A 27,763-nucleotide genomic window follows, 5' to 3' on the forward strand; every position below is an offset into this window, starting at 1 on the left:
ATTTTACCAATAGCTGGTCATGGTGGTGCACATTTTGTGTGTGTATGTCTGTGTGTGTGTCTGTGGTGTTGTTTTAATTTATCTATTTATTTTACATCCCAGCCGAAGCCTGCCCCCACCTCCTAGTCCCTTCTCACCCACCTCCCACCCCCTCCACCTCCCACCCCCTCCTCTTCCATCTCTCTCCAGGACAGAGCAGGTCTCCCATGGGTATCAATAAAACATGGCATGTCACTTTGCAGTAAGGCTAAGCAGCCTTGCATGTGTTAAGGCTAGGCAAGGCGACCTAGTAGGAATAGGGTCCCAAGAGTCAGCAAGAGTGGGAGACAGTCCTTGTTCCCATTTTCAGAAGTTTCACAGGAGGACCAATCTACACAACTGTAATAAATATGCAGAGGCCTAGGTCAGCCCCATGCAGGCTCCCTGGTTGTCCATTCAGTCCCTGTGAGCCCCTATGAGCCCAGATTAGTTGATTGTGTGAGCCTTCCTGTGGTGTCCTTAACCCTTCGGGCTCCTACACTCCTTCCCCCTCTCCCCGTCCTTCCCTCCCTCTTCCTCTCCCTCCCCTCCTGTTTCCACTCCTCCTCCCCCCTTCTCACCCTCCATGTCCTCCTCACCCTCTTCAGGATTCCCAAACTATGCCTCATGTTTGACTGTGGGTCTCTGCAGCTACCTTCATCAGTTACTAGATCGTACCTCTCTATGACAATTGGGCCAGGCGCCAATCTGGTCACAGGAGATGGCCAGTTCAGGCTACTTAACCACTGTTGCTAGAAGTCTAAATTGGGATCCTCCCCCATAGACTCCTGGGAGATGCCCCTATGCCAGGCTCCCCCCAACCCCCGAAATGCCCACTCCCCCAGCAGTTCTTTTCAGTGCTCTCCCTCTCCATGCCTTCCCGATGCTAGAGTTTCCTGGTCCTGCAGCAGCTCTGACCCAACCAAGTAAACACACAGACTTATATTCTTAAATCAACCCATTTCTAGTAATCTATAAATTGCCACAGGGCTTGTGGCTTACCAATATCTATCATCTCACTTGTCATGGTGGCGGCTGGCAGTGTCTCTCAGCCTTCCTGTTCTCTCAATTCTCCTCTCTGTTAGTCCTGCCTCTACTTCCTGCCTGGCTACTGGCCAATCAGTGTTTTATTTATCCATCAATCATCCACAGCATTCCCCTAACCTGATCACTCATGTTCCCATCCTCACCTGCTCTCAGTCCACTCACAAAATCTCTACTATTTCCCCTTCCCAGGGAGATCTGAGTGTCCCTTCATGACCCTCCTTGTTACCTAGTCTCTCTAGGTCTGTGGCTAGCACAGTCATCCTTTACTTTACAGCTACTGTCCACTGTGAGTGAGGACACACCATGTTTGTCTTTCTCAGTCTGGGTTCCCTCACTCAGGATGGTTTTTTCTAGTTCTATCCATTTGCTTTCAAAATTCCTGGGGTCCTTGTTTTTAACAACTGAGTAATACTCCATTTTGTAAGTGAACCACATTTTCTTTATCCAGTCCTCGGTTGAGAGACATCTAGGTGGTTTTCAGTGGCTATTACAAATAAAGGTGCTATGAACATAGTTGAGCAGGTGTCCTTGTGGTATGATGGAACATCCTTTGGGTATACGTCCAAGAGCGGGATAGCTGGGTCTTGAGATAGGTTGGCTCCCAGTTTTCTGAGGAACCGCCACACTGACTTCCACAGTGCCTGTACAAGTTTGCACTCTCACCAGCAATGGAGGAGTGGTCCCCAGCTGGTGTATGCTTTTAATTTTAATTTTTTAGTTTGCTTTTTTTTTTTTTTCCATTTAGGAGACAGAGGCAGGTGCCTCTAGGTGCATTCTAGGCCAGCCAGTCTAGTGAGTTCCAGGACAGCCAGAGCCTCATAATAAAGAGACTGCATATTAGTCAGGTTTCTCTAGAGCAGTGGTTCTGAATCTGTGTGTATCAACCCCTTAGGGTGAAAGATCTTTTCACAGGGGTCGAAAATTAGATATCCTACATATCAAATATTTACATAATGACTCATAACTAGCAAAATTAGTTATGAAGTAGCAGTGGAAATAATTTTATGGGGGAGTCACCACAACATGAGGAACTGTATTATTAAATGGTTACGTCATTGAAAGGAAGGTTGAGAATCACTGCTCTAGAGGAACAGAACTTATAGAATGAATATATATATATTTATTAGATTTATTAATGGCTTACGGGCTGTGGACCAGCTTGTCCAACAATAGCTGTCTACCAATGAAAGGTCCAAGAATCCAGTAGTTGTTCAGTCTATGAGGCTGGATGTCTCTCTCAGCTGTTCTTCAGTATATACTAGAATCCCAAAGAAGTAGGCTCTAATGCCAGTGAAGGAGTGGAGTTGCCAGCAACAGCAAGTGGGCAAATATAGACTAGGAAGCTTCCTTCCATGTCCTTTGTATAGGCCACAGGCAAAAGGTGTGTCCCAGAGGAAAGGTGGCTCTTCCCACCTCAACTGATTACAAGTTGGTCTCGCTAGGTGGTAGTGTCGCATGCCTTTAATCCCAGCATTCAGGAGGTAGAGGCAGGTGGATCTCTGTGAGTTCAAGGCCAGCCTGGTCTACAGAACTAGTTTCAGGGCTGCCAGGATTGCACAGAGAAACCCTGTCTTAGAAAAGGGGAGGGGGGCTTTCGCTGCCTGATGCTGCTGAGGTCGCACACGTGAGGCCTGTCTGCATCAGCCAACACGTGCTGTGTTGCCTCTTATTTGCTTGCCGCCTTCGGGGGCAACTCCTCTCCTAGTGCCAAAGATATTAAGAAGATACTAGACAGCATGGGCATCAAGGTGGCGATGACTGGCTCAGCAAGGCCATCCGTGAGCTGAAGGGAAAAAACATTGAGGATGTCATCGCCCAGGGTGTTGGCAAACTTGCCAGTGTGCCTGCTGGTGGGGCCGTGGCTGTTTCTGCTGCCCCTGGCTCTGCAGCTCCTGCTGCTGGTTCTGCCCCTGCTGCAGCAAAGGAAAAGGAGGAGGCCGAGGAGTCAGATGATGACATAGGATTAAATTCCTGCTCCCCTGAAAATAAAGCCTTTTTATGTGAGAAAAAAGAAAAGAAAAGAAAAACACTTCAAATGATTTAATTAAGTAAAAAAAAAAAAAAAATTTCAGAGTTGGGGATTTAGCTCAGTGGTAGAGCGCTTGCCTAGCAAGTGCAAGGCCCTGGGTTCGATCCTCAGCTCCACATACAAAAAAAAAAAAAAAAATTCTTCACAGGTATATCCAGCCACTTAAGTTTTAGTTAATCCAGATACAGTCAAGTTGACAACCAACATCAGCCCTCATAGACCATATCTCAAAGGAAAAAAGAAAAAAGAATCTTACTAGTGAAATTAAGAAATGATTATCTATAAATGTATGTTTATGTATTTCTGTGGAGGTAGATAGCCATTTATTTTTTAGCTTTCAATTACATGTATATGTATGTCTGTGTGTAGGTGGTCTTCCCACATTTACTTCCAAATGTTGGGATTACAGGATTGCACCATCATTCTTGGCCTATTTTCACTTTTACATGAATAAGAAGTGAATCATACTTGAGTTTCTTCTGTTTTTTAAACCTATTGTGAGAAGAATCTCAAATAGATGGTAAAGGAAAAATGACTTTAGGAAAACAGAAGAGAAGAGTGTAGGAGAACAATGAGGAATGTTTACCGAAGGACTCTGTGGAACACAGAGGTTTTGAGTTTTGGTTATATTTTGATTTTCATGTGGAAATTATTAGGATAGCCATTAAGCTGTGCCTCTGTATATGTGTATGCATGCTTTAGTATTTACCAATTGTACATAGTTACCTTACTAATATTAATGATTTTATCGGTCTCTGTGCTTCCAGGTCCTGGCAAAACTTGCCTGTGGACTAAACAAGCCCAACCGCCAAACTCTGGTCTCCCATGGGTCAGTCCCACAGCTCTTCAGCCAGATGCCGATTCGTAAAATGTAAGGATTCAGGGAGGGCCTGCAGTTTCATCAGGTCCATGTGAATGGTCTTTGCTTATAGTGTCTTTTGTGCCTCATAAAGGTTTAGACTCAGAGAAAATAGGTACCAGTCAGAAAAACTTACAAACTACATTTCGGCTTTTTTTTTTCTAAATGAATTTTCAATTCAGTGTAATCTGTGGTATAGACCTAATCCTTAATTAAAAAACAAAACAAAACTGCCAGGTGCATACCTTCAATCCTAGCACCTAAGAGGCAGATGCAGGAGCATCTCTGGGTTTGAGATCAGCCTGGTTTACATATCAAGTTCCAGAACAGCCAGGGCTGTGTCCCCAGACCCTGTCTCCAACAACAGAAGAACTAAAAGTGGCATGGTGATCGATGCCTGTAATCCCAGCACTGGAGAGGCGGAGAAAGGGACAGGAGCAGCAGCACTCATGAACTTAAGGCCTTGTAATGAATGCCTGCTCACCCAGGGCTGCTGGGAAGATAGCTCACTGGGTAAGAGCACTTGTTGCCCAAGTATGAGGACCAGAGTTCAAAATCCCCAGTACCCCTAAAAAGCCAGATGTGGTTGCTTGTGTACTTCCCTGTAACCTCAGTACTATGGAGGGAGGAGAGTGCCCTATAGCCCCTAAACTGTGGGGGATAGAGATGGGGATTCCCAGGACTTCGATGGCTGCACCCAGCTCCAAGTACAGTGAAAAACCCTGCCTCAAGGAAATAATTCTGAGAATGATAGAACACCTAACATCCTGAAGCCTGCACATGTCACATACACCACATATACCAAACATACACCTGAGTTTTAGCTCTGTACCTAACTTCCTTCTGGCTTTTTGTTTTGTTTTGTTTTTTTTTGGTTTTGGTTTTTTGAGACAGGGTTTCTCTGTGTAGCTTTGTGCCTTTCCTGGAACTCACTTGGTAGCCCAGGCTGGCCTCGAACTCACAGAGATCCTCCTTGCTCTGCCTCCCGAGTGCTGGGATTAAAGATGTGTGCCACCACTGCCCGGCCCTTTCTTACTTTTTAATTCAAGTCTATTAAATAAGTAACAACTAAAATTTTACTTCTCTTGGGAGGGTATTGAGACAAGGTCTCACTAAACATTCTAGGCTGGCCTCATACTGGGGGTGTTCCTTATGCCTCAGCCTCCTAAATGCTAGGATTGTGGGTACAAGCAACTATATCTGGAATTTTCCTTTTCTTTACTATTAAATCAAGGGGTTTTGTTTGTTTGCTATTGAGACAGGGTCTCTATAGTCCAAGTGAACTTGGAATTCATTGTGCTACCCAGGATCACTTGAAACTAATCCCGTTTCAGCTCACTGAATGCGTGTGATTACAGATGGAAGCCACCATACCTGGCTCAGTCAAAAAGTTTTCAGATCTGCTAAATTGCTCCCCAGTGAGGCATGGAAGCAAAGCTGATCTGAGAAAGTTTTATGGACTGGAGGTGGTAGAGAGGCTGCCAAGGACAAAACGGCACAGAGATGTTCAGCAGAAAGAAGGGAAAGTAGAAGACACTCTCTGAACCTAGGGAGATGTGAGATAGTCCATGGAGATGGAGACGCTGAGACAGAGACACTGAGGTAGAGTAAGGACATACTGCAGATCACTTCAAAACCAGCTGAGGAATACTGGCCATGAAAAGGTTTATGGGGTGTTTGTTTTTTGTTGTTTTTCAAGGCGAGGTCTCTCTGTGTGGCCCTGGCTGTCCTGGACCAATGCTGGGATTAAGGCGTGCCCCACTTCTTCCTGGCTTGTTTGTTTGCTTTGAGAGTTTCAAGACAGGGTCTCATTCTTTAGCCCAGGCTGACCTCAAACTCACAAAAACTCACAGAGACCCACCTGTCTCTGCCTCCCAAGTGCTGGGATTAAAGGTGTGTGCCACCACACCTGGCTGGTTTTGAAATTTTAATCTGCAAATGGGACAGTAGGTTTTTACAACACTGCAAATTTAATATACAAGAACATGAAAAATGAAGTTTTTACATACAATTGACTTGATAACAAATCAATGATGAATATTTTATTTATGTTCCTGTTAATCTTCCCAGCTCCCCGCTGGAAGAGTCAGCTAGTTTTCTTTGTTTTTCTGTGTGCATGTGTATGAGTGTGCAGTGCACTCATGAACCCTTTCAGAGGGCTCCAGGGGCAGACTGTGTACATGTGTATGAGTATGCAGTGCACTCATGAACTCTTTCAGAGGGCTCCAGAGGCAGAGTGTGTACATGTGTATGAGTGTGCAGTGCACTCATGAACCCTTTCAGAGGGCTCCAGGGGCAGACTTTAACCACCAGCACCTTTACTTGCTGAGCTCTGAAGCCCCCCCTCAGCTTTGTGCAGGACAGTTCAGAGTTTGCAGGACTAGAACATTCTCTGCTTTTCTCTGAATCTTTGGGAGAGCTACTTGGAGCAGCAGAATTTTTGTTTTGGTTAACTGTATATTTAAATGTAAACTATAAATTCCTTCTCTCCTTTGTTTAGCCGCAGTCTTGGAGGAAAGCTCGGAGCTTCTGTCATTGAAATCCTTGGTGTAGAATACATGGGCGAACTGACCCAGTTCACTGAATCCCAGCTACAGAATCATTTTGGAGAGAAGAATGGGTAAGTAGTTTATAATATTTTTCTTTCTTTTTTTGAGACAAGGTTTCTCGCTTTGTAGACCAGGCTGGCCTCCAACTCACAGAGATCCGCCTGGCTCTGCCTCCCGAGTGCTGGGATTAAAGGCGTGCACTGCCACTGCCCGGCTGTTTTTTTTTTTTTTTTTTTTTAATTGTTTTGGTTTTTCAAGACAGGATTTCTCTGTGCAGCCCTGCCTGTCCTAGAACTCAGAGATCACCTGCATCTGCCTCCCAAGTGCTGGGATTAAAGGCATGTGCTACCACGCTTGCCTGTAAGTGGTTTATATTATTTTTCTTTCTTTATTTTTTTGATTTTTTGATTTTTTTTTCCATGTGTGTAGGTGTCTTGGCTGTATGTATGTCTGTGAGAGGGTACCAGAACCCCTGGAACTGGAGTTACAGAAAGTCTTGAGCTGCCATGTGGGTGCTGGGAACTGAACTCTGGACCTCTGGAAGAGCAGCTAGTGCTCTCAGCCAATGCTCTCAACCTCTGAGCCATCTCTCCAGCCCCCGAATATGTACTCTTACCATGTTTATTTTTGCAGTACTGGGAATTGAGCCCAAGCCCTTGCACATGCTAGACAAGCTCTCTACTATAAAGATAGATTACCAGCTTTTTTTCCTTTACTTTTTATTCAAGTCTTACTAAGTTGTCCAGGCAGTATTCGAACATGTAATTCTTCTGCCTCAGATGCTCAAGTCCCATGAATATGAGAACTACACAACCAGGCTAATCCTATTAAATTATGTTATGCTCTTTTGCTGGTGTTACATGCAAATCCTTGTGTGTCGGCCCTAGTAAGCACAAAAAGATGAATTGGTGGCTTGCTTGTTGGTACTTTGCAGAAATATAAACAGTGACTTAGCTTTAGAAAGTAGAATTAGGGCCTGGAGAGATGGCTCAGAGGTTAAGAGCACCGACTGCTCTTCCAGAGGTCCTGAGTTTGATTCCCAGCAACCACATGGTGGCTCATAGCCATCTGTAATGAGATCCTGCACACTCTTCTGTATACATAATAAATAAATAAAATCGTAAAAATAAATAAATAAAAATGAACTAACCTTATTACTTGGGAATAAAGCCTGTTTTTTTTTTTTTTTTTTTAAAGTAAGTAGGATTAGTTCTCCTTTACCAATGTGTTATGTTAGAACTGTTTAAAGAAGGGCAGGAGCTCTGTCAGACTTAGGAATGCTTCACTTTAGATATAGTTGCTTCTTTCTTATTTATTTTATTTGAGACAGGGTCTCAAGTGACACAGGCCTTGAACTCCTTGGTCCTTTTACCTCCACCTCATAGGTGCTGGGACACACCTAGATATTCATTTTCTCTTTTTGTTCCTAGTGCTGGGGATTGAACCTAGGGCCTTGTACATGCTAGATACGTGGTTTACCATTCCCCAGCCTCAGCCGTTTCCATGAAGAGGATAAAAGACGTTTTAACCAGGAAGCCAGGGCAGGAGGATAATGAGCTGGAGGCCAGCCTGGGTTGCATAGTTAAATGCTGTTTATAAATAGGAAAGAAAGCAGGCATAGTGGCTCTGAGCTATAACCCAGCAGGATCACAATTGGAGGCCAGTTGACCAGACAGTGAGATCCCCTCTAGGAAGCACACAAAAAACAACAAGGAGAATAACCATGCTTTCATCTTTGTGTTTTTTGCTGGCTTTATAGATCTTGGCTATATGCCATGTGCCGAGGGGTTGAACATGATCCAGTTAAACCCAGGCAGTTACCTAAAACTATTGGCTGTAGCAAGAACTTCCCCGGGAAAACAGCTCTGGCTACTCGGGAGCAGGTAAGCAGGCCTTCTCAACAGAACATTGCCTCTCTTAAAGGAGATAGTGGGTCTTGATAGCTGTGCGAAGTTTACTGGGTTAGATGACTGCCTTTACTTTATGATATCAAAAGGAACAGGAACTGCTTTTTTATGTTGAAATAACTAGTTTAGTTTGTTGTTTATTTGCCCCCTCCCCCAATCTAAAAAGGTATAAAATGGAACTGGCTGAAATAGAAATGGAGTTTCTTGTCTATTTTGTAGGTAGGAACTTGAAAAACCTAAAACATTGTGCCTCACTCAGTTTGAGTTCTTCCTTAGAATTGGACCGTGATAGAATTTACCCCATGGCACCAGAAGAGGAGTGAGGAGAAAGGCCTGGAGCCTGAGCATAGTAGAGCACACCTGTGATCCTAGCACACAGGAAGCTGAATCAGCTACGCTGAGATTGGAGGCCAACCTGGGCTGTAATATCCCGACTAAACAAATTGTGTGCTGCACATGTGAGTGGGTGTATGTGCCTTTATATGCATGTGTAGACACCAGAGGACGCTATCAGATGTCCTGCTCTATCACCCTGCCTTATTCTCTTGTTGAACCTGAAACTATGCTGGCAGCTAGCCAATCCTAGTGACTTTGTCTCTGTCCCACTAGACTTGGGTTGTTAGGTCCATATGCAGCTATCCCCAACTTTGTACTGTGTGTGGGTGCTGAGAATTCATGTTATCATCTTATTCTTGCATAGCAAGTGCTCTTACCTACTGAATCATTTCCCTTTCCCAATAATTTGAATTAACAATATTCTTGTTGTTTAGATAGGTTTTTGCTATATAGCCCAGCCTTGAACTCATGATCCTTCTGCCTCAGCCTCTAGAGTCTGGGAGTACACTGTGCCTGACTGAAAATCTACAACTAGAGGAAGACAGAGTTCTGAGAGCTTCATATCTAGTTATAGAGCTCCAACAGTGGACAAATCACTGTCTGGTTCTATATGTCTACTTAAATGGAAGATGAATTTCAGAGGTTTTGCTGTTTGTTTGTTTGTTCTTTTAGGTACAATGGTGGCTCTTACAGTTAGCCCTGGAACTTGAGGAGAGACTGACCAAAGACCGAAATGATGTAAGACTTTCTTTTTCTATTAGTCTTTGGGGTTTAAATGCTACATGCTCCTTCTGGAGAAGGAACACAGAGAAAATAGCATCAGCCTAGAGAAGTTTAAGGAAGTTTGTTTGGCCAGACATGGTAGTGCATGCTTTTAATCCCAGCACTAGGGAGGCAGAGGCAGATGGATCTCTATGTTAGAGGACAGCCTGATGTACAAAATGAGTTCCAGGAATCCAAAGCTACATAGAAAGACCATTTCCAAGAAAAAAAAGTTTGTTAAAATAGCAGTCCAGGTAGGGAAACAGAGGGAGGTGGATCTCTGTGAGTTCGAGGCTAGTCTGGTCTACAGAGTGAAATCCAGGACAGCCAGGGCTGCATAGAGAAACCCTGTCTGGGGGGTGGGGGGTGGGGATAGTAGTACAGGCTTAGCCTTTAACTTGCCAGTCCTCCTAGCTCCAGGCTCCCAATTTCTATATATATATATAGAGAGAGAGACATGAGTTGCCAAACTTGGCCGAGAATTTTTTTTATCCTCTTCTAATACAGGCCCATAAAACAGAACATCCTGGGGCTGAGGATACAACTTAGTTGGTAGAGTGTTTGCTTATTATGCTTAAATTTCTGAGTTTGACCCTGGGTAACTGTGAACAGTTTTATATATATAAAATTTATATATATATATATATATATAATTTTTGAGACAGGCTCTCCCTGTATATACCTGGTTGGCCTGAATGTAACATTATATAGACTAGGCTGTCCTTGAACTGACAGAGAGATCTGTCTGCCTCCATCTCCTGAGTGCTGGGACTAAAGGCATGCACCACCACTGCCCAGCTATTTTCATGTGGTGTATTGGCCATTTGTACATCTTCCTTAGAGAAATGTTAGGTTTTGCCCTTATAACCCTAGTACTGTGAGTGGCAGAGACTGAAAGATCACTGAAGCTTGGAAGCTGCCAGGTTAGAAAGATAAACAGTGAGCTGCAGTTCAGTGAGAGACCCTGCCATAGGGAGTGAGGCTGAGAGCATAGGGGAAGACACTTATGTCCTCCTCTGGCAGCCACGTGAGTCCATACCTATGCATAGACACTTCTACACAGCACACACATACACCTTTTTTTTGGAGCTGAGGATCAAACCCAGGGCCTTGTGCTTGCTAGGCAAGCGTTCTACCACTGAGCTAAATCCCCAACCCCCCCCCCCCCCACACACACACACACCTTTAAAAAAAGAAGACCACGAGGTTCTGAACTTCAGTTTTCTCTTGTATCTTTAGGTATATGTATATTACATCCAGTTGTAATTACAGAACTTTTCTCAACCAAAATTCCTTTGTAATTTATATTCTTTCAAGATGCAAATTTCTATAAATGTGTTTTATAAACCACCTCCCAAATTGTGCTCTTAACTCATGGAGTTTTTGGATATTCTCACTAGCATCTTTTAACTTTGAAAAGGAGCCTTACATAAACTTTTCATTACATACTCTACATAGTGATCTTTATTTCTGCTTGCTGAGTGTAGCATTCAGATGCTCACACTTGACTGAAGAGGCAATGCTTGTTGTCTCTAGAGGTATTCTGTGTTGTTTTCTACATACGGCAGTGAGAAGGAAGTGCTAGGGACAAGTCTGCTGGGTAAGAACATCTGGGCAGAAGAGTAAGAGAGTATCTCTGGCTAGCCTGAACTCACTTATATATATAGCTGATGACTGAACCTCAGCTTCTTCTCCCCATGTACCACCATGCCTGGCTTATACCTTCTAACTCAAGGCTTTATATAATTTATTTATTTAATGTACATTGGTGTGAGGGTTTCAGATCCCCTGGAACTGGAAGTTAGTTATTTACGAAGACTATTGGGGTCCAGCCCCTCTATAGTATTCTCCCAGAGTTCCAGAAGAGACACTACCAGTGGTGATCAATTAGTTGGAGGGATTCTTGATAAATCTATATATACGGAACTCTTTAGTCTGTTCACTTCATTCTTCGGAGTCAGTTCTCTCTATACACAGCTTCAATTCTGTTCTCACACTTAGCTTCTCTCTGTCCCTTCTTCTACTGTTCTCTCATTGTTCTAAGTTCCTTCCGTCTTCATCCCCTCCTCTCTCCCCAGTCCAGTTTAAATCCACACACAAACTGCAAATCTCTGGCTCCCCCCACTTTCTGCTCAGGCAGGGCAAGTCTGCTGGGTAGCTAGGAAGCCTACATCATAGCTTGATGCACCTGGTTTGTGAAAGCCCTTTTGTTCCGAGTTAATTGTTAAAGGGGGATGTCTGGAGATAACAATAAGGCTATGAGAGAAAGGGTTAAGCTTAATTTGTACAAGAAACAAAACCTTGTACCTAACATCCTCCTGGCATATGGATAGTTGCCTTATTTCAGGAGACTAGCAGGTGGTCTGGAATGTTTGTCTTCAGTCTGTCCTTGAAACTGAGAAATATCTCAAATAAAATGCTTTTGTCCAGAGATGGCCCTAGCCGGGCATTGCCAATGACAAATAATTACAGAAAGGCCTGAAATTAGGGGTCTGACTGTGTGACTGCTTTTAGCACAGTTGGGAGATGTAGATCCAAATACTTTAATTGTATAGGGGAAATTGTACCCAATAGATGGTCAAACACCACACAAGAAATCATAGGAAATGGCTAATGTTCAAAAGCAAATATCCTTTATCCTTTATCCTATGGAAATGCCCTTAGCTTCTTGCAGGTAAAGCTTTGACATAGTCAGCTGAATTCCTACTTCATATTTCTGCAGCCCACAAGTTGTGAACTGCCATGTAGGTGCTGGGAATGAACTCGGGTCCTCTGGAAGAGCAGCCAGTGCTCTCAACCACTGAGCCATCTCTCCAGCCCCTGGTATATGCTTCTTATGTCTAAAAATAGCACAGAATTTTCTTGTGAAATCCTGTAGTCAGATTTTTATTCAGAAATGTTACCATAGTCTAGTACTGGACCTATATGCTTAGTAGGTATTTGGTATGCATTTATATTTTATATAAATAGGTACTAGAATAGCCTCTTTTTTGCTTACTAAAAAAAAAAAAAAAAAAAATTTTTTTTTTAAAGAAAAGATCTTACTATGCAGTAAATATTGGCTTACCTGGAATTTGCTATGTAGACCAGGATGACTTTGAACTCGCAGAGATCCATCTGCCTCTGCCTCCCCAATTCTGGGATTAAAGGAGTACAACACCATGCTCAGCCCTATTCTTGACTTTTAAATTGAATTTCCAAGTCTTTCTATTACCCTACAGATGCTCCCAGTAACTGTTTCTGGTCTCAATCCTTTCCCATCCACAGAATGACAGGGTGGCCACTCAGTTGGCTGTCAGTATTCGCCTACAAGGAGACAGACGTCTCAGCAGCCTGCGCCGTTGCTGCACCCTCACTCGATACGACGCTCATAAGATGAGCCAGGATGCTTTTGCTGCCATCAGGAACTGTAATACTTCGGGAGTCCAGACAGAGTGGTGAGTCTCCTTTTCTCAGTTTATCTTCTTAAGAAAGAAAAGAAAAAAGCCATTTTGTGGTATAGCTATAAAATGAGTGAGCATCTGAACTTTGATGTGGGGTAGTTTCTTTGTGACTCAGACTAACAACACCTCTTAGAGAGGTGATCAAGGTCTAAGGAAGGTGATAAAAATGAGTACGTTCAGTTGTAGGGTTTTGTTTGTTTTTCCTACATTTGGTCCCTTCTGGTCCCCAGGGGTATATTGGTAGCTAGAAGATAACGTAAACCAGTACCATTCCTGCCTGTCCCGGCATACCATCAGGGAAATGACTGCCTGCACCTGGGGTCTAACCTGTTAATATACTTGGGAACTTGTTGCTCAACTACTTGACTGTATCTTTAAAACATCTTTCATGATTTCTCCCTCCCCTCCTGACGGAACCCAGGGTCTCTTGTGCATAGGCAAGCAGTCTACCACTGAGCTCCAGCTCTTCAAAAGTGACCTGTTATATAAGTTCTTCTGGTGTTATAATGTCGTGTTCATTAGTAAATTTCACCTCTATTGTGCATAAATGTAGCAAAGACATAAAACCATTGTTTGAACCATGTTTATTTTTCTGTCCTGAGATTGATTATCAGGAATTTTAAGATAGGGACTCCTGTATTCCAGGCAATGTAGTCAGAGATGACTTAAGATGACTTTGTACTTTTTTCTTTGTTTGTTTTGTTTTAGAGATAGGGTTTCCCTGTGTAGCCCTGGCTTTCCTAGAACTCACTCTAGACCAGGCTGGCCTCGAACTCAGAGAGATCCACCTGCCTCTGTCCCTTCCCCAAGTGCTGGGGATAAAGAAGTGTGCCAACACGCCCAACTGGACTTTGTACTCCTGATCTTGCCTCCATCTCCCAAGAGCTGAGATGACAGGCTGGGACTATCACAGGCCTGGCTGGTGAGGTGTTTGAGAGGGAACCCAAAGCTTCAGCATAGGGGCAAAGCACTCCACCTCAACTGAGTTACAGCCTCATCCCTGAGACAAGGTCCTGAGTTCTATCTCCAGTTCCTCACCCTCATCTTCCAGCCTCTGTCCCTAAGAAAAACAAGGCATTTTCCAGCCAGTCTTAATGGCACATGCTTATAATCTCAGTACTTAAGGGTCATCCTTGGCTACATAGTAAGATTTTGTCTCAGAAAACCAAAAAAAAAAAAAAAAAGATATTCCAAATTCATTATGGCAGAAATATAAATTCGGGCTGGAGAGATGGCTCAGAGGTTAAGAACACTGACTGCTCTTCCAGAGGTCCTGAGTTCAATTCCCAGCAACCACATGTTGGCTCACAACCATCTGTAATGAGATCTGGTGCCCTCTTCTGGCCTGCAGTCATACATGCTGTATACATAATAAATAAATAAATCTTAAAAACAAACAAACAAACAAAAAAAGAAATATAAATTCATCTTTGAAGATTATAAAATATAAAAGTTCACCTAAGGTACTGCTTATCTAAATATATTGATATGTGCACAAAACTGTAACTTTTACTTTCTGGTATAATTGCTTATCCACAAATATTAAAGTTACACAGAACCAAATGATAACTGTGGAAGCCTTATTTGGAAACCATTACAGAACCACTAACATTCCCTGATTATAATATGGTCCCAAAGTATAAAACTTGAGAATAGTGTCACATTTATTTTGCTCTTTGAGACAGTGTCTTGCTGTGGAGTTTAGGCTGTCCTTGAACTCATCATTTTTCTCTACCTTGACTTAGTACTGGATTTCAGGCATGTGTTACCATATTTAAGTCACAGTAACTTAAAAACAGCATTTGCTCTTTAGCTGATTGAATTGCTAGCCAGTATGTAAAAGCATGTTTTATATTCTGAAACTCAGTCATATGAAAATATATTTAGGGGTAGGAGAGATGGCTCAGAGTTTAAAAGCACTGACTGCTCTCCCAGAGGTCCTGAGTTCAATTCCCAGCAACCACATGGTGGCTCACAACCATCTACAATTAGATCTGGTGCCCTCTCCTGGCATGCAGGCATACCTGCAGGCAAAACACTGTATACATAATAAAACTTTAAAAAAAAAAAAAAAAAAGAAAGAAAGAAAGAAAGAAAAGAAAAAGAAAATATATTTGGGCAACTAGACATATGAAGAACTTTTTTTTTTTTTTCCAAGACAAGGTTTCTCTATGTAGCCTTAACTGTCTTGAAACTTGAGGTATGCCGCCATCTGCCTCCTAAGTACTGGAATTAAAAGTGTGGGCCACCCCTGCCTGGCGATAGTTTGGATCCTGAAGATTATACTAGGTCCTTGAACATGCTAGTACTCTGATACTGAGCTTCACCTTCAGATTTTTCATAATGAAGAGCTTTATGAGAATATAATAAGGTATTTTACAGCAAATTTCTTGAAATGTTTCCCTTTTTTTCCGGGGTGGGGCGGGCTTTATTTTTCAAGACAGTGTTTCTCTGTGTAACTGGTCTGGCTGTCCTGGAACTTGCTTTGTAGACTAGGCTGAGACTGACATTAGAAACCAAAAGCTTGATAGAGAATTTCATCTTGAAAAATTCTAGAGTTATGGATTAGAGTTGTAATTTGTTCACCACTTATTTTGAGTGTATGTGTGGCATAATTCATGGTACTCTCTGTGATTCTCTGAGTTGGTTCTACAAACTAAACTCAGGCCATCCAGCTTGGTGGCAAGTGCCTTTACCCACTGAGCCAACTGGCTATCGAGCTTTTTTTTGGAGCTGGGATGACCCTGAGCTCTGATGTGCTTACTTTTCCTGTTGTTGCCTTGAATAAAATTTGTGTAGCCCCAAGCCACCTGTTGTGGTGCACACCAGCACTCAGGAGGCAGAGGCAGGCTGATCTCTGAGTTCAAGGCCAGCCTGGTCTACAGAGAGAGTTTCAGGACAGACAGAGTGGTTACACAGAGAAACCCTGTCTCAAAAAAAACTGGGAAAAAAAAAAGAGAGAGAGAGAATGATTTCCTTTTGTGAGAGAACCAGAACTAGTCATTTATTAATTGAATCTGGGCTCTTAAAACAGTGACTTGGTAACTTCTTTGTTCCATTACTTTGTACACAGGTCCCCTCCCCTCACAATGCTCTTCCTCTGTGCTACCAAATTCTCGGCCTCGGCCCCTTCAGCTTGCACAGACATCACCGCCTTCTTGAGCAGCGACTCGAGTTGTCCACCAAAGTCGCCAACCGCCAGCTCTGGAACTAAGGCCCAGGGCACTGGTCCAGCTTTGCCCACCTCTAAAAAGGCAGCCACATCTCTGGTGTCTTTTTTTCAAAAGGCTGCCGAAAAGCAGAAAATGAAAGAGACTTCCCTTGTACCTCTTAACACACCCACAGACAAGTCACCAGCCAAGTCCTCGCTACCATTCCAGACCAGCCAGACTGCAGGAATTGAGCCCTTCTTTAAGCCGGAAAGGCTGCTGTCACAGCAGCCACAGCTGAAGAGTTCTTCAGCTCCTTACCTTCCACACAAGGACTCTGAAGGGGCATCAAGCTGTTTTCCAACAGAGTGTGCAGATGGTGGTCCTCTTTGTGAAAGAGTGTTGAAGCCAGTATCCTCTAAAGCAATTTCTACAGAAATGAATGTGGCTGGGAACAGTCCAATCATGCTTGATTCTTCAGTTTACAACTCTGAGGAGGTGGCCCAAAGGGCAACTGAGGACCAAGTGATCTGTGAGAAGTGTGACTCCCTAGTTCCAGTGTGGGACATGCCAGAACACATTGACTACCATTTTGCATTAGAGCTGCAGAAGTCTTTTTTACAGCCTTGTACTTCAAAACCCCAGGCTGTTCCTGTCGTGTCTCCTCAAGGCAAAAGAAATCCCAAGAGTCCTTTGGCTTCCAGTAGTAAACGCCTTAGGCCCCATGGCATGCAGACACTGGAATCATTTTTTAAGCCATTAACACATTAATGCTTTACTATCTTATTTGTAACTTGAGATGGAATCATGTTGATTTCTCAAGGGAATCTATGAAATTTTTAATACAAAATTAGGCTAAGTTTCTCTCTTCCAATGGGATTCTGATCCTGTTGCTGGTCAAAATGTTTTTAAGCTTTAGGGAGACACTGTCATAAAAGGTGTAAGGAGCCTTAGCAAACTCCTTCAGCTTTAAGCTATCTCACTTCGTTATCTATAAAATTGAAGACCATTTTATATATAGTTTGATATATTTAGAGATGTAACTAAAGAGATACAGCTCCTCAAAAAAGAAAAAATGAAGTCCTAACTTTAAACTGGAACAGAAGAGGGGGAATGGGTGGAGTGCTGGCCTGGGAGAACAGTTGATTCCCCGTCCTGGAGAGGATAAACACACACAACAGCACTGTAAACACGGGCTAAAGTAATGGATTAATAAGTAATTTTCTCAGTGAGACATGTAGTCTTCTTCAGCCACCTAAATGTTGGGATTAAATCGTTTAGGCTTTTCTGATATGACCTTGAATTATATATGAAACCAGGAAGTAGCTTCAATGAGTAGGAAGACAGCGTACACATCTCTCTTTCCATACATAAATGCAACTTCATTTTACTTATAAATTGGGCCTTTGTATTTTCCTTCACGGGAAGATTTGAAATTCACTGTGTTTAGCGAGAAATGACCCTTCCTTTGAATTTACTCTGCCTTTTCCCTAGCTCAGTTAGTAGCTTCTTAAAGGAAGGCAAGAATTCTTGCAGTGCCTTGCACACAGTATGTTCTTCAGATTGATTGGTTGAATGTGTGTAGTAAAAAATTTTACATCTGATTGCCCAAACTAGGACAATAAAAATGTACTCTTTGAGGACCTGCCCGGCATGCTTTTATTCCTCTAAATGTTCAGTTACTGGTGATTTTGACATTGGAGTGGGTAGGCTCGGTTAGACTGTCCTCACAACTGTGATCCTACTTCCATTTTCTGTGGCTAGGATCATAGGTGTACACCAGCATGCCTAGCAACTATCACCTCTTTTTGGTTCTGAAAGTTGGGGTGACTGGGAAGGAGGAGTTGTAGAGAAAAGTCATGTGTGGCCAAGTGTTTTTTTACATGCTTATAATCTCAACACTTTATAGAGGGCAGAGGAAGGAGAATCAATCTGGAGTTAAAATCATCCCTGGCTAGATAACAAGTCTGAGGCAACCTGGGCTACATGAAAAGGGTAGGGGGTTGGGGGGCTAGAAAGATAACTCAGCAGTTAAGAGTATTGGCAGCTCTTCCAGAGGTCCTGAGTTCAATTCCCAGCAACCACATGGTGGTTCACAACCATCTGTAATGGGATCTGATGCCCTCTTCTGGTATGCAGGTATACATGCAGATAGAACACCATATACATAAAATAAATCTTAAACCTTTATTTTTAAGGGGGGGGGGGAGTAAAAAAGGGGAATTGGGATGTAACCTAGTGTGGTAGAGTAGAGTACTTGCCTAGCATGACTTTTTAAAAGAGAAGTAACAAGATAGATGTGACAATATGGTAATCCTAGAATTCTGGAGGTGGAGGCAGGAGGACCTGGAGTTAAGTTCCAGGCCAGCTTGGATAATTCAATGAGACCTTGTCTCCGAAGAGACACCTAGAAGAAACTTAGGTGTCACTTGAATTTCTAGAGATAAGTTGAGTCATGTGGAGGGTGGTGAGTGGACCAATGGCAGGCCAAGCCAGCAGTATACCTTGTTTTCTTGGGCAGCCCTGCCCTACCTTACATAGTCTATAGGAGAGCAGACAGGCACGTCTTTGTCAGTGTTGGGAAAGTACCATTGTGCTGCAAGATGACCTTGCCTTCCTTGCTGCTCGCAGCTTCTAATACAGGGGGCTTCTTAGTAGTATGTTAAGCCAATGGCATTTTTTGTTTTTTGTTTTTCCAGACAGGGTTTCTCTGTGTAGCCCAGGCTGTCCTGGAACTCGCTTTGTAGATCAGGCTTTCCTCAAACTCACAGAAGATCTGCCTGTGTCTGCCTCCCAAGTGGCATTTTTTAAGACCCTGTCAGATGTGGTAGCACATAATCCTAGTTGAGGGAGAAGGCTGGAGTAGAACCACTGTGCATTAAGGCCACATAACCAAGAGCCTGTCTAAAACAGTAGAAGTAGATACAGCTCAGTTGGTGCCTAAAATTCAGGAAGACCTAGATTTGAACCTTAGCATGGGATAAAAGCAGTCATGAGCCATGCCTGTAACCCCAGCAGTTGAGAGGTAGAAGGGTCAAAAGATCACCCTCAATTACATAGTTCAAGGCCAGCCTGGGCTAGAGACTGAAAAAATGAACCTCTAGAGGCAGAACGCTGCGCAAGGCTTTGGAGCACATGTGTCATTTGCTTTCCCAGGGTTAGTATCCAAGAGCTCCTGCCTTTGCCTTAGACCCTACTTAACATGGGGTAGTCAGGAAGGCTGGGAATAGAGCTCAGTGGTATATCTGGTTAGCATGGAACACAGAAACAGGAAGGACTGAGGTTTAGCTTACGTGCCCTCAACATTCCAAGAATACAGCCTAAAGTGAAGTGTGAGGAGTGCATAACCATCTCTAAGTCTTCATCCCTAAAGGGCTGGTGCTCTCAGGAGAGGGCTCCTCCCTTTGTGACCACTGACAGGTATACAACTTAACTACAATGGAGCTAGCTATTTGGGCTGAAAAGGCCTTTCCACTTTATACTCTGCTCACTTGAATGAAGCAAACAAGCCAGAACACACAATGCTGATCTGTGGGGGAGAAGGAAAGAATGGCCAGAGATAAGATGGCTTCTTTCCCAATTTACAGTTCAACCATGGCGGGGTATCACTTGTCTCTAATCCTAGAGATGAATCTAGTTTTGGAGGCTGAACCTGGGTCTTAAGCAGAAGCACAGAGTATCCAATAAAACATTTTTATTCTGTACAATATATATGTGTATTTAAATATATGTACATATATATATATACACATGTGCAGAGAGAATCTTCAACCAACAAATCCCTGAGTTCATGGGAACCCAGGATGCTAGCAAAGGGAAAGGAGGTTGTCCATGCCTAGAATGATATCTTTCCCTTTCCTCCTGGTTCCCGGCAACAGAGGGAAGGGGGTGGTCACTACAAATTACTAAAACCAGAGAAAATTTATGTGGGAGCAGGAATGGGGATGAGGATGCCAGGATGCACAACTGTGGGTCAGGTTCTGCAGCTCCCGGGTTGGGAAAGGAAAGCATACTATTTGATCTAGCATGAAAACCAACAGATGACCCGCAGAGAAAAAGAAACTGATTGACATGCAGCTGGCCTTTGGTGTGCCAAGCCTTAGCTTGGCAGCCCCACACCTGGGCCAGCACCACAAATAGCACCAAGTGGGGCCTCTAACAGGAAGATCTGGGGAAATGGCCCTTAAGGAGGACAAAATAAAGCCAGGGATATGCAGCAGGACTCAACACAGGGTAGGAACACAGTCTTTCACGGTCTCTGTGCCATTTCTTCAGTCCCTGGGTCCCCTAGATGGCCAGGAGCACTGTCTTTTATCCACAGTCAGGTAGAGATGGGCAACTTACGTGGCCTTGAGAGGAAGTATAAAAAAGAGGTGCTTTCAAGGGCCACCCCAGTTATGACAATTCCTGAAGTGCAGTGGGGCATGCCCAGTCCTGACAGTGGCCCCAAGATGGCTATGCACCACTCCCTCCAGTAGACAAAACCGTGAAGCTGCCAGGGTTAATGAGCCAACCAGGGGGCACAGCTGAGAACTGCCCTGAATTGTCTTCTCCCTCAGGACTGCCTCTCCCTGGCCACACCAAGTTTGTCACCTCTCCAGAAAGGTGGCACAAAGCAAGTGGCAGCAGACACTCTGTCTAGCCTATTAACACACAGAGCCGCCAACGGTGGGCAGCGTGGCTGGAAGTCACCTTATGTATTGTAGGGACAGCAGCAGCAGAGCTGTTTTGAGGACTCAGAAGCCCATGCTGGCCTGGGCTTCTCCTGCTGTGATGGCTTGCACATCCGTGACATGACCGATGCCCTTGGTAACACCCTCTCGGAACAGCAGTTTGGCGCCCACCTTCAGGTATTCTGGATGTTTCAGGAAACGGAAACGTACCACTGCCTTCTCCCCTGTCCGCAGCTTGTCCTTCAGGAGAAAAGTGGTCACAGCCCTGGCCAGTACCTCCCATTCTGTTCTCTGTTAGCCTTGGCTCCACCCAAAGGCCCCTAGGTGGGCTGCTACCCACCCTGTAGGGGCTTTGCTCCCTTTCCGGGCTCAGGTAACTCTCAAGCAAGTGTGATGGTAGGGCTCCCTCCTGTATGGAGGCAGATACCGACTTCCCTGTAGAAATGGAGACATGGCTGGGTCCTCTCACCTTCGCATGGATCTTTTCCACCACTGCTGTCTGCCGTACGTTGCCCACATGTACCGTCACCTGGAATCCCCGCCGGAAGGTGGTGGCATGGAACAGTAGGACTATCTCTGCTTCAAACACTGAGCAGATGGTGGGATTCATCTCGGGGCTCACCATCACCATGCCCTGAGGAGGCATAGCCCCAGACCCAAGAAGGGCAGGTCTGGCATTAGACTATTACCCTTCAGAACTCCTGAATCCCCTTTTCTTCTATATACCTCCAAAGAAAGGCCTCAAAAGACCATGGTACCTAAATTTAGGGACCTGTGTTTTGAGTATCCCAACCCTTTATATATATATATATATATATATATATATATATATATATATATATATATATATATATAGAGAGAGAGAGAGAGAGAGAGAGAGAGAGAGAGAGAGAGAGGAGAGAGAGAGAGAGAGAGAGAGAGAGAAGTCTATATAACCAGGCCTGCACTCCTGAGTTAGAGGCCATGTTTCCTCGGGTTTCTCCACATGCTTCTCATTCAGCATCCAGTCTTCCGGACACTTGCATTCCCTCTCCAACCCACTTGTCCACCTCACCTTGCGAAGCAATGCACGGTCAAAGTCTCCGAGGGCGAGCGTAGCAGCCTGACCAGCTCGCAGCACACGGCAGGCAGAGCGGTTGCGCTGGATGCTACATACTCTCAGCTCCAGGAAGCAGCCATCGTCTGTGGGGCCTACCACCAGCTGGTCTCCCTCACGGCAGATCCCACTGTGGCCCAGACAGCAGGGAGTACAGTATCAGCATAGGTCCGTCCCTCTGATGCTTCTGTTAGGGTCACTCAGAATACCCTTGCCCTTGAATTGGGGCCAAAGAACCCTATATTCCAGCCTGGAAGTAGAGAGATGACTGCCTTGTCCAGCTTAGCATTCAGAGTCTGAAGGCCAACAGTAATGGCTGGCAGAGGCACACCTGTGGCTTGGCTAGCACCAGCTCACTAAAGAACAAGTTACATCCTTCGGTTTCATGCTGTGCTTCATTAAGAGTCTCATCCTGGTTTCCCTGCTCTGGGATGTTAGGTGGATGCACCATTTCTTCCTGGAGCCCATAGCATGCTCTAGGGCCTGGAGAGTTCCCTAAAGTAGCCATGCCATTTCTCTCGCATAAGCCAAGAGGTCTAAGCTTCCTCTAGGTCTGTGAGTGAAAGCTAGTCTGCAAACGAGCATGCCCTGCCCACGAGCTCAGCTCAACCAGGGCCTCCTCCAGGCCAGAAGTCAAGTACAGGGGTGCACAGGGCTGAGCAAGCTGAGTAGCTACAAGACAGTCACCTGGAAAGTGTTCCTCCAACCACAGTCCCCACCTCTGGGACTGTGTAGATTTCATCCACCTAGAGTCAAAGAAAACTCAAGTCAGTGTCCTGCCACCAGGGCCTGTAGGCTCAACCTTCGTAAACACGCTCAGGCTCTGTCAGAACTGGGCCTGCCCTGCCTCCATCCCCCGCCTTCTGTTTGATAGGCCAACCACCTGGAATTCTGTCAGCTGCTGCATGAGCTCTTCCTGTTCTTTGCTGTTGGTGAGTGGAGGCAGGATATTCAGGAAGACTTTGAGAAGGTCCAGACTCTCTCCAGACACACTGGACAGTGTGAATATGGGGGTGACACTGTGGAGACAAATGCCTACGTAAGAACTGTCCTAACAGGAGCAGTGGCCAGAGGCCCCCCGTTAAAAAGTGAGCAGACAGCCCCTTTCTGACTCAGCAAGCCAGGGAATATGGACAGTTAATGTCAAGGTCCCTGGCATCAGCAAAGCTCCAGGTTAACTCCCTCCCATAATCCCAAACTGAAAAAGCTGAAGAAATGAACTAGAATGGATCTGGCCCTAGAGGTGGGACACCATGCTCCTGGACCCTGTGGCAGCCTTCCCTGTCCGTCAAGGCTTTAGGGTGAGAGGCAGGCTCACTTGGGTGACTGGGCAAACTGCTGGGCAGCAGTGACAGCATCATCCTCAGAGGTGACCAGCATGGGGACCTTGTGGCAGCCAGGCTGCTTGAGGACCCGCTCCAGCTGGCGTACTGTCCTCTCCACCGTGGACTTAGCACACAGGTCCACTTTACTGACCACGATGAAGAAGGGCACTTTCAGGGCCAAGGCCAGCCCCAGATGTTCCCGTGTGGTGCCGGCTACCTCACAGAAAGGAGGCAGGTGGCAGGAGAGAGAATTTGGGAGGAAGGAAAAGAAGAGTTGGTGTTGCTCCCAGCTCTGGGGGGCTCAGGGCAGAAGAGAGTCAGCTCCTCCCTTTGCCCTGCCCCTTTGCTCACTGTCTCGTACCGATTCCAGTGTTGGCACTGACGAGGAGCAGGGCACAGTCGGGGCAGTAGGAGGTGAGGCCGAAGATGGTGGTGTGCAGGTATTTGTGGTGGCCCGCCAGGTCAATGAAGGTGATCATCTTGGAGCTGCTTTCACAGATCTCTTCTGCGGTCCGTGAGTCACTGTAATTCACCACCTAGCCCGGGGCCAGGGCTCTCAGTGTCCCTGTGCGCCTCCCCAACCCTTCAGCAGTCCCTAGGTAGCCCTGTCTCATAACCTTGAGCCCATTTTCTATTTCATTCCGTGGATTCTCACTTGGTTTTTAAGAGGGAGAGAGCTGTTCACAGTGCCCTCAGACTTCTCCAAAAGGTCTCCACACCCTGCCCCCAGCCTCTGTCCTTCACCTCTACCAGCCCATCCTCAGAGTCTGGCCCCACTGGGTCCCGCTGATCCCATGCACCTCTCCCTTGCTGTTAAAGCCCAGGATCTCAAAGCTGATGCTGGAGGTTCGGCCAGACTGAATCTCATGCAGGTGGCGGAAAAGGTTGAGCCGGGCCCGGCCCCGCCCATTGTCCAGCTCTCCTTGGGTCAGGACTCCAAGCAAGGTTGACTTCCCCGAGTCCACGTTCCCTAGGACTGCCACGCGGAGATCTAGGAACTGTGAAGAAATTGGCAGAGGTAAATTCTCCAATCCTTCACCTCACACTGAAGGTTAAAGGTGCTGATGGTCTCTGGAGCACACCCTCAGGATCCTAAGCCAGTGAAAAAAAGCCTAACACCACAGAGCCTTCACTGGGAGGGAGAACATGGGACTTCGCATGTGCTCACCTGTTGGTTGTCAGGAACCTTCCGTACCAGCACCTCCGTGATCTTCCGGGGCATGTCACTATCATAATCCACTTCTCGCTCCCGAAGAACAGTGATGTCTGCCCCAACCCTGTCACAGAAAAGCCACAGCTGCCATATTTCACATGTATCCCCCCTAATCCAGCCAGGCTCTGGACCACAGAGCTCCTGATACCACCTCACTGTACTTCCTGCCACCTTACAATCCATCCCCGGACACCTCTTTTGAAACAAGCATCTTAAATGGGAAGGAATGGGGAGCCGGGCACAGGGAGGAAGTGAGAGCACCACCTTGTCTCCCTCTGACCTTCTGTCAGGAGACTGTTCCAGGAGGGCCCGGCCTGACCCCAGCCCCTCTGGACCTGGCTGGCTGGGTACGAATAGGTCCTCCCAAAAGTTGGGGGAGAGAGGGAGGAGGAAGCATACTTCTCTGCCATCCGGTGCAGGGTCTTGAGGGAAGCCCGCATCTCCTCCTCAGCCAGCCCCACCAGCAGCCCATTGTCCTCCACCCCAATCTGGTAGACGGCCTCACCACGTCCCTCCTGCAGCCGCCACTTCATCTGCGTCACCAGATGCTCAAAGCGGTACTGGGATGGGTTCACCAGCTTCAGCTGGGGACAGATGTGGAGTCGTGAGAAGATTCCAAAGGTGGTCCTTCTCGTCCTACAACAACCAGCACCTTTCCTTTCCACTTAAAACCCTTGCCCCCAGGGGTGGAGACATGCGTCAGTGGTTCAGAATACTCAGGTCAGGGGGCTGACAAATGACTGAAATGACACCTTATTCCGGCCCCTGAGATACTCGTTCTCAGAAGCATGTACGTTATACACACACACACACACACACACACACACACACACACACACACCAGTTAAGAATCTTTCAAAAACCAAAAACCAAAAACCCTTACCCCTGACCACACTAGCAGTGAGCGTGTCTCTCCCAACACAGTGTGGTTCAGAGCTCAGCATGATACCATGCAGCATGAAGTTGGAGGGATATCAAAGAAATCACCTCACACTGACAAGGGTATCTACGGCATTCCCTCCCTTCTCCTCCCCAACCTAAGACTCACTTTATATTCGATGTTTCCATCTTCAGCCTGAAAAGAAACAGGAAGAAGTTAGCACACCCCGTTCAGACCCAGTCCCTACTTCCTCAATTCCTGGTGACCTCGGGCATCTAAGGCAGGAAGCAAGCCACAGTGGCACCTGCCCATGCTTGAATCTGCCAAGCTCTAATGTGGCCTCTAAGGGCACTGCAAAGCACCCATTTATGCAAGGACAGAATCCCAGATCCTCAGCATGTTCGTTCTAGATGTAAGATCACCTCTCCCTCCCCTACCCTCCACAGTCTAACACTGCTGTTCCCTCTGGCTGTTTTGGTTTTGGTTTCTTTCTGTGTTCAGGTTGTTGACTGACACCACTTCCTTCTTGCCCATCCTCTCAGCTGATGCCATCCAGTGTAAGAGGCTACAAGTGACTCTGGACCAGAGCCCAAGTGTGAGCTCAGCATGGGTCAGTCACTACAGACTCACTGAGATAGGAGGCCCGAAGAGAGGAGCAGAACTCCAAAGTTGGGACTTACATAGATAGACAAAAGAAACAAGAAATGTATTAAAGGGACAGACCCCATAAACTGAACTGACTGTACCTTTTACCTCAGTTGAGGTGAAACTCTGAACCCATATCACAAGCTCTCACAGCAGCCACCTTTTGGGCTGTGTGCTGCACACACCTGCCTCCCCCCACCCTCCACCCCCTGTACAAAAGGTTATGAGATCTGCTCATATTGAACTTCTGCATTTCTGCATTCCTCCTCTCTGGCCATTTCATTTTCTGGTTCCCTTTCTGTTATGCCATCTTTACAGTCCCTGGAGGAGTCTTTACCCATAATCTAACCCCATAGAGTGTGCAGAAGCTCTTTTCCCAGCAACAAAGAAACTTTTTACTCTTCTGCTAAAGATTAACAATTAGGATAGTTGACTTTACAGATGAAATAAAGATAATCTATGCCAATAGTTCTCAGAGTGTGGTTCTGAGACCAACATCATTAGCTTGTAAGAAATGCCAAATTCACTGGGCTGTTGCTTACCAAGAGGATCAGAAATTCTATGACCAGAACTGCAATCTGGTTAACTCTGGTATATACTTAAAAGTCTGGTAACCCTTCCCACCTTGGGTTCTCCTATCTTTTGTTTGTTTTGTTTTCAAAACAAGGTTTCTCTGTGTAGACCAGGATAGCATGGAACTCAGAGAGATCCTCCTGCCTCTGCCTCTTGAGTGCTGAGATTAAAGGTGTGAGCCACCACTGATCAGCTGGGTTCTCCTATCTAAAGAGGAAGGAAGGTAATCTTCTCTGCCTTAAGGACTCATGGAGTGGGTATATGGGGGCTCTTCTCTGTCTCCACCCCCCAACAGGACAAGGGAAAGGCAGAGGGCTATGTCTAACTGTTCTCTGGTTTTGTGTGTGTGAGTACCGAGAGGTAGAGAGAGAATACATTGCTCTCGTCCTGGCTACTCCCTTCTCCCTGTGGACCAAGTTTAGAACAGCGGTGGTTACTCTGCCTGCCTTCTTATGCCAGTACAGAGTTCCTGCCCCACTCCTGGTTTAGGTAGGGGATCAGATACCCTCTGCTCTTCTCAAGGGGATAGGATTCCCGTCCCCACCTCTCCAAAGGTTACATTAGTGAAAGGGCAGTCCCCTTCCCGAGGTCCTGACACAGAAGAGGATCGTCTAGTCTTGACGCACCTTTTTCTAAAGGGTCCTGAGACAGGAGGAGGGGTTCTCCTCCCCAGTCCTTCCTCCCAGGGGTCTTGACACCGGAAAGGGGGATTAATTATCTCTGTCCCACCTCCCTGGAGTCTCGGGACCGGAAGGAGTAGTTTCCTACTGCCCCGCCACTTTTCAGGTGCTCACCTCTGGGGGCAGGTACGGAGGGTTGTTGGCTTTACCTCCTCTGTTCCTTCCGTTCTTCTTCTTCCCCTTTGGGCCCCCGCAACTGCTGCTACCACCGGCCCCCCGAGCTTTGAGGTTCCCGCCCATGGCCGGGCCTCCTCCGGGCCGGCAGCAGCCGCCGAACAGCTCCGATACCCGCGAGTCCATCCGCCGCTGCCGCCAGCCCCCCGCCCGACCCCTCCCCCCCGCCACTGCCGCCGCCCCTACTGCCGCCGCCGCGTCGGGCCAGCCGGAGGAGAGCGGGGTGTGGCCCAGCGCAGGCCACGCCCCTGCCTCCCTGGCCTCCCAGTCGCGTCAGAAAAAGTCGCAGAGCATCAAGGGATACCGAGTCCGCGGGCCTGAGATTTCGTACTAAAGAATGTGAGCTCGAACTGCTCGAACTACAATTCCCAGGAAGCATCACTACACGAGGGCCGCAGGTGGTTT

The 27,763-nt window shown here is 46.0% G+C and overlaps 2 protein-coding genes and 1 pseudogene across 9 annotated transcripts in view; 2 read left to right on the forward strand and 1 right to left on the reverse strand.

Moving 5' to 3' along the window:
- Polh (DNA polymerase eta) overlaps window positions 1-17,742 on the forward strand; it is a 33,630-nt gene extending 15,888 nt beyond the window's left edge. For all 4 annotated transcript variants that reach the window (XM_036167354.1, XM_036167353.1, XM_036167356.1 and 1 more), the window contains 6 exons: window positions 3,862-3,965; window positions 6,454-6,573; window positions 8,262-8,385; window positions 9,418-9,483; window positions 12,775-12,944; window positions 16,024-17,742. In XM_036167354.1, coding sequence (XP_036023247.1) covers window positions 3,862-3,965; window positions 6,454-6,573; window positions 8,262-8,385; window positions 9,418-9,483; window positions 12,775-12,944; window positions 16,024-16,870 — 1,431 coding nt within the window. In that variant the 3' untranslated portion in view covers window positions 16,871-17,742. The remainder of the gene's footprint in view (window positions 1-3,861; window positions 3,966-6,453; window positions 6,574-8,261; window positions 8,386-9,417; window positions 9,484-12,774; window positions 12,945-16,023) is intronic.
- LOC118569772 lies at window positions 848-3,566 on the forward strand (annotated as a pseudogene).
- Window positions 17,743-19,778: 2,036 nt separating the features above from the next.
- Window positions 19,779-27,585, reverse strand: Gtpbp2 (GTP binding protein 2). Of its 5 annotated transcripts, none has more exons than XM_036168170.1 (12): window positions 27,299-27,585; window positions 25,455-25,481; window positions 24,806-24,990; window positions 24,362-24,470; window positions 23,994-24,191; window positions 23,555-23,729; window positions 23,187-23,406; window positions 22,752-22,887; window positions 22,556-22,614; window positions 21,827-21,998; window positions 21,242-21,406; window positions 19,779-21,012 (listed from the first exon to the last, which is right to left on the reverse strand). In XM_036168170.1, the coding sequence occupies exons 1-12, from the start codon at window positions 27,482-27,484 to the stop codon at window positions 20,836-20,838; spliced, it is 1,809 nt and encodes a 602-aa protein (XP_036024063.1). In that variant the 5' UTR covers window positions 27,485-27,585; the 3' UTR covers window positions 19,779-20,835. The 5 variants fall into 5 exon arrangements, with proteins under 5 accessions (XP_036024063.1, XP_036024061.1, XP_036024062.1 ...); XM_036168169.1 differs by having other exon boundaries at window positions 20,766-21,012; window positions 21,113-21,406; window positions 27,299-27,507; XM_036168172.1 differs by lacking the exon at window positions 21,242-21,406 and adding an exon at window positions 21,113-21,207 and having other exon boundaries at window positions 20,947-21,012; window positions 27,299-27,507.
- Window positions 27,586-27,763: the final 178 nt, after the last annotated feature.

This window comes from Onychomys torridus, chromosome 18 (assembly GCF_903995425.1).
Source record: "Onychomys torridus chromosome 18, mOncTor1.1, whole genome shotgun sequence".
Classification (NCBI taxonomy): Eukaryota; Metazoa; Chordata; class Mammalia; order Rodentia; family Cricetidae; genus Onychomys; species Onychomys torridus.